General features: G+C 41.3%; 1 protein-coding gene across 1 annotated transcript in view; it reads left to right on the forward strand.

Annotated features, from left to right (window-relative positions):
* Positions 1 to 5,752, forward strand: part of LOC132576675 (spermatogenesis-associated protein 7 homolog) — a 130,011-nt gene extending 124,259 nt beyond the window's left edge. Inside the window, exon 11 of the mRNA XM_060246080.1 lies at positions 5,380 to 5,752. Coding sequence (XP_060102063.1) covers positions 5,380 to 5,532 — 153 coding nt within the window. The 3' untranslated portion in view covers positions 5,533 to 5,752. The remainder of the gene's footprint in view (positions 1 to 5,379) is intronic.
* Positions 5,753 to 6,000: the final 248 nt, after the last annotated feature.

Consider the following 6,000-nt stretch of genomic DNA (forward strand, 5'->3'; position numbering starts at 1 on the left):
ATTAATAGGAAGCAGAGAGTGAGTATAAATGGGCAGTCTTCACAGTGGAGGACGGTAAGCAGTGTGGTGCCGCAGGGCTCAGTACTGGGTCCCATGCTCTTTAACTTGTTCTTTAATGATCTGGAGTTGCGAGTAAGCAGTGAAGTGGCCAAGTTTGTAGATGACACTAAATTGTTCAGGGTGGTAAGAACCAGAGAGGATTGTCAGGCACTCCAAAGGGATCTGTTGAGGCTGGGTGAGTGGGCGTCAACGTGGCAGATGAGGTTCAATGTGGCCAAGTGCAAAGTAATGCACATTGGGGCCAAGAATCCCAGCTACAAATACAAGTTGATGGGGTGTGAACTGGCAGAGACTGACCAAGAGAGAGATAACTCACTGAAAATGTTAAGATAGTGTGTGATTGCAATAAAAAATCCCAACGCCATGCTGAGAATTGTTAGGAAGGGAATTGAAAACAAATCAGCCAGTATCATAATGCCCCTGTATAAATCGATGGTGCGGTCTCATTTGGAATACGGTGTACAATTCTGGTTACAGCACCTCAAAAAGGATATTATAGCATTGGAAAAAGTGCAGAAAAGGGCAACTAGAATGATTAAAGGTTTAGAACACTTTCCCAATGAAGAAAGGTTAAAACGCTTGAGGCTCTTTAGCTTGGAGAAACGTTGACTGTGGGATGACATGATAGAGGTTTACAAGGTTATGCATGGGATGGAAAAAGTAGAGAAAGAATTACTTTTCTCCCTTTTTCACAGTACAAGAACTCGTGGGCATTTAATGAAATTGCTGAGCAGTCAGGTTAAAACTGATAAAAGGAAGTACTTCTTCACCTAAAGGGTGATTAACATGTGGAATTCACTGCCACAGGAAGTGGTGGAGCCTACAAGCATAGCCAGCTTTAAGAGGTGATTGGATAAAAATATGGAGCAGAGGTCCATTAGTGACTATTAGCCACAGTGTGTGTGTGTGTGTGTATATATATATATATGTGTGTGTGTGTGTGTATGTATGTATATGTTTGCGTGTGTATATATGTATGTGTTTGTGTGTTTGTGTGTGTGTGTGTGTGTGTATATACACACATGCGCGCACACACACACACATATATTGGGCACTGTGTGACACAGAGTGTTGGACTGTATGGGTCATTGGCCTGATCCAACATGGCTTCTCTTATGTTCTTATTCTTTTTGCAATGAACCATGGTTCAGAGTGAAAGACTGGGAGTCCACATTTCCCACTGGGGAGCTTCCCCAGGTGTAGGCAGCATCCCTGGGTAACAAGTCATGAGTACACAATTTTTAAAATTGTTGTCCAGATGATACACTTAATACAGAGATCAACTTTGCCATCTTGTTGGAGGGGCTATGGTGAGAAGGGCTCATACTGGCATTGCTGGTGGAGTTGCAAATTTGATCAAGAATTCTGGTTATTGATCATATTCACATTATAACTGCTTTTAAACTACCATTAGAGGCTGAACTTTTATAACTAAATTTATCGCATAGCAGTTTGCCATGCCCAATTAACAAAGATAATAGAGATGCTTTGTGCTGCAGCCAAAGTCACATTAGCCAGATCTTGGAAAGACAATACCAAGTTATTTGTTTCTGGATGGTTAAGCAAGGTTATGATGAGTTCTATGTAATGGGAAAGATCACTGAATCCATTTTATCAAAACCCAATTATTCTTTTGAATTGAAATTTGTTTCTATGTGGTTCCCTTTCCTTGATTATTCGGTGTCAAGAGAAGAGTTTGCTAACAATTTGGAATGTGGTCAAGCCTTGTTGGAGACTTTACAACTAGAAACCTTGCAATATTTGACATCCAAGAAGACTCATAAATGTAAATTAGATCTTCCAACATCTCCATTGAAATGGACTAAGATTCTGGTCTGACACAAATCACACAAGGTCTGACTGGTATCTGGGTTTAGCCTGCTCTCTTTATACTGGGCGATATAGTTTTCAGTGGTGTTACTTATGTAAGCAAGGTTCTATGTAATGGGAAAGATCACTGAATCCATTTTATCAAAAACCAATTATTCTTTTGAATTGAAATTTGTTTCTATGTGGTTCCCTTTCCTTGATCATTCGGTGTCAAGAGAAGAGTTTGCTTTGATTCTAGATGCTGTTCACATAATATACTAAAATGCTGTTTAATGGGTATTATTACTTATTATTAGTTGCTACTGTAAATCAAGGGTAAGGGTGAAGGGAAAGTCAGGAATAGGTGCTGAAGGGATTATTCCTGAGTGTATGGTTGACTCATTGTTCTGGGTCATGCACCTCTCCAGGGCAAAGAGGGGGTAGTAGCCACCAGCTGCTCTGCCTCACACCTTGAAAACTGCTTTCCCAGACCTCTGCCTGACTGCCTTCCATCTTGGTTTACTTTGGTCAAAGCAGTGCCCTGTACTTAAGGTACTGGGGCGATGTATAGAGGGGTGGTTCTGACTTTGTAGCCTATAAACTGCCCCGCAGTGGGAGGAAAGCTCTAACTGCTAACAATTATTAGAACATAAGAGAAGCCATGTTAGATCAGGCCAATGGCCCATTCAGTCCAACACTCTGTGTCACACAGTGGCCAAAAAACCCAAGTGCCATCAAGAGGTCCACCAGTGGGGCTGGAAGCCCTGCCACTGTGCCCCCCCCCCCAAGCACAAGAATACAGAGCATCACTCCCCCAGACAGAGAGTTCCAACAATAAGCTGTGGCTAATAGCCACTGATGGACTCCTGCTCCATATGCTTATCCATCCCCCTCTATCATTATTACCATCATTATTATAATATTTATCATGAATAATAGGGTTGCCAAGTTCAAGAAATATCTGGGGACTTTGGGGGTGGAGCCAGGAGACATTGGAGCAGAGCCAGGAGCAAGGGTGTGACAAGCGTAATTGAACTCCAAGGGAGTTCTGGCCATCACATTTAAAGGGACAGCACACCTTTTTAAATGCCTTCCTTCCATAGGAAAAAATGAAGGATAGGGGCACTTTTTTTTGGAGCTCATAGAATTGGACCCCCTGGTCCAATCGTTTTGAAACTTGGGGGACACTTTGGGGAGAGGCACTAGATGCTATATTGAAAATTTGGTGCCTCTACCTCAAAAAATAGCCCCCCCAGAGCCCCCAATACCTCCAGATCATTTTCCATTATACCCTATGAGAATCGATCTCCACATAGGAAATAATGAAGTGCCCAGCAGACATTTCCCTCCCTCCCCCCCTCGTTTCTGGTGACTCTGAAGTGAGGGATTGGCGTCTCTACTCACGAGTTGCTGCCAACATCTTCAAAGTAACACAGACACACCATCCCAAGACGAAGCCTTTCCAATTGGAGAGTGAAGCCTCCGGAGGTAGAAAGTCACATGGTGACTGTGGGGACAGGGCTTCCCCCTGCTGGCCAGCTGACTGAGGGCGGGAAGGAACCTGGGAAAGTGGGAGAACCCCTGCTGGGACCTGGGGATTGGCAAGCCTAATGAATAGTTTCTAAACTGCTCCTTGTACAGTTGGTATAAATTCTCAGGATGACTGGCTTCTTGCATGAAAGTCACTACAATGTATGGAATAGCATGAACCCTTTACATAATTCCTTGTTGTCTGGCAATCATCACAAATTACTTCTGTGTGGGAAATTCAGTATCACCTTGTGGTGAAGAAAGTCGCTAAATTATTCAATTGCTATGGTACTAATACATTTTAGGCCTCCACAAGCGCATAACGAAAAACCCTACAAATGAGGAAATAGCCCCAATTGTGATACATGATGGATTTCTTGCTTTTTATTTTTTCCTCATAAACTTTTTCTAAAAATATTTTCTACTAAAATTTAGATTGCCCTTTGTGGCATTGTTGAGATCAAAGTGCCAAGGCTGAACACAAAGGGCAAGGAAGGACACATATTGCATTCTGGTTCTTAAACAACACAATGAGCAGACTATTAAACAACAAAAAGTAATTTATAAGAGGTAAGGGAAAGGGAAATGTGTGAGGTAAAGGTATACTGGCCCAGTTTAAACAATGAGAAAGTAGCTTAAGTAGGGAGAACATAGAACATATTTGGATAGTAATAAATCATGACTGCTGACAAACCTCCGTGGACTTCCAACTGGAGTGTTTTATTTTTAGGGCAGTAAGGTGAAAGATGCATCAAGGACTTGAGGTTCCTGGCACAATGGATGGCACTGCTTCCATCATGCCTAGTATTTAACACTTCAGTTCTGATCAAGCCAAGTCTATACCACTGAAATCAATATAATCTACAGCCCAATCCTATTTGCAGTGAATTAAATACCACACAATTAGGGTTACTTCCACAGAAGTATTTTTAGGATTGTAATTTAGGTTTGGCTGGATTAAACCCTGAAGGACCATCTCCTGCCATACTATCTAGCCCACCAGTTAAGATCTGCCTTTCAAGCTCTTCTTTCTGTGTCCCTCCCACTTTTAGAGGTGTAGGGGGGGGGGGGACAACTAGAGACAAGGCATTTTCTATGGTAGCACCTCAGCCTTTGAGCTCCCTACCCTTTGAGGCTTGCCTACTTTCGAACACCAGGCCAAAATACAATTTTTTACCCAGGGTTTTAATTATATAGTTATGTCTTCTGTTTCATTTTATCTGCTTTAACAGCTCTGCTTCTGTTTTATGGATAGTTTTATGCTCCTTATGTCAAATGACATGTTTTTTAAACTTTGGTTTTTATATTGTGGTTAGGAGAACCCTGATGTTCTTACAAGCCTACCAGTCTTTTCACTGAAAAGACAGACATGTTTCCCTGAAAGAGATTTCCTGAACTTTCTGAAAGAAGACATTACTGATCTTTCCTTGCAACGTTCAGCTTCTAGAGATTGTTAGATTTGTTACATGATGCCAGGTCAACAATTCCATATGAACTGAAAGTGCTTAATAGAACAGACTGCCCCCCTCCCCCAAATGATCTGCTACAACATGCTGATGTTTCTCAGCAGAGAAACTGATGTGGAAAGAGAATGCACTGAAAGTTTAAAAAATGTCAGTGCAAAGGAAAAGGGTGAATTCCAGGCATACTTTGTAATTCACATGCCTGATGTTTTTACCCATAGCCCATCAAATATTCCAGACTATCAATGGATGGACAGAAAGGGAGCAAGAGACAGATAGCAAAGCTGGACATCTGCAAGTTCTAAAGAAGCAGGGAGACACAAGAGAACCTTTCCCAAGCAATCTGAGGTATCATTTGAAATGTGAAAACTATACAATTCAATAAGAGCTCTGCAGGAGATATTCCTAGTGGATCGTATCCCAAAACTTCTGTCACCCAGTATAATTCCTGAACTACAACATAGCCACAAACTCCTCCCTCTCTCTCTTCCCCGCCCCTCCTCTCATTTTTAATTAGGCAAAAATGCAAAGAATTGTTTGTGCCCTGAAGGAAGATTTGAACAACTACACTGATCTGCCAGATCCTTCTATCAATTACTTTGGCTTGGAACGCAGGAGTGGTCACCTCGTTGCATCAAATATGTATCCATTTTTTCTCCATTCTCTGTAGAGTTCTGAGTATTTGACTGAAACAGAATTTACAGGTACAGAAAGAAATTTTCCATACAGGTAGGGAACAAAGCAATGCAGAATACATCTTACTTACAATGCCTGACATTCACATTAGCGTTCGAAAAAGCTCATGCAAGCAAAGAGCTGAAGATGAAGAAGTATACAATTTTACCTGATGCCTCCTTTCCACTGCAGAACCCTACACTGTGGTATGTTTTGTTTGTGATAGGATCATGCTCATTTTTAAAAAAACCACAAAAAGATGAACATATGGGAATGGGCATGTCATTTATCGTAGTGATAATCACATAATTAATACAATTGATAGGTAATTAATACAATTGATACAATTGATTAATACAATATTGCAATAGAAGAGATAGCTGGGGTAGAGATGATGGAGAATCATGAGCTCAACCAAGCAATAAGATGTTGATTGAACAATGGGAAAATGTAATACCTCTGC

Source organism: Heteronotia binoei, chromosome 1, assembly GCF_032191835.1.
Source record: "Heteronotia binoei isolate CCM8104 ecotype False Entrance Well chromosome 1, APGP_CSIRO_Hbin_v1, whole genome shotgun sequence".
NCBI lineage: Eukaryota > Metazoa > Chordata > Lepidosauria > Squamata > Gekkonidae > Heteronotia > Heteronotia binoei.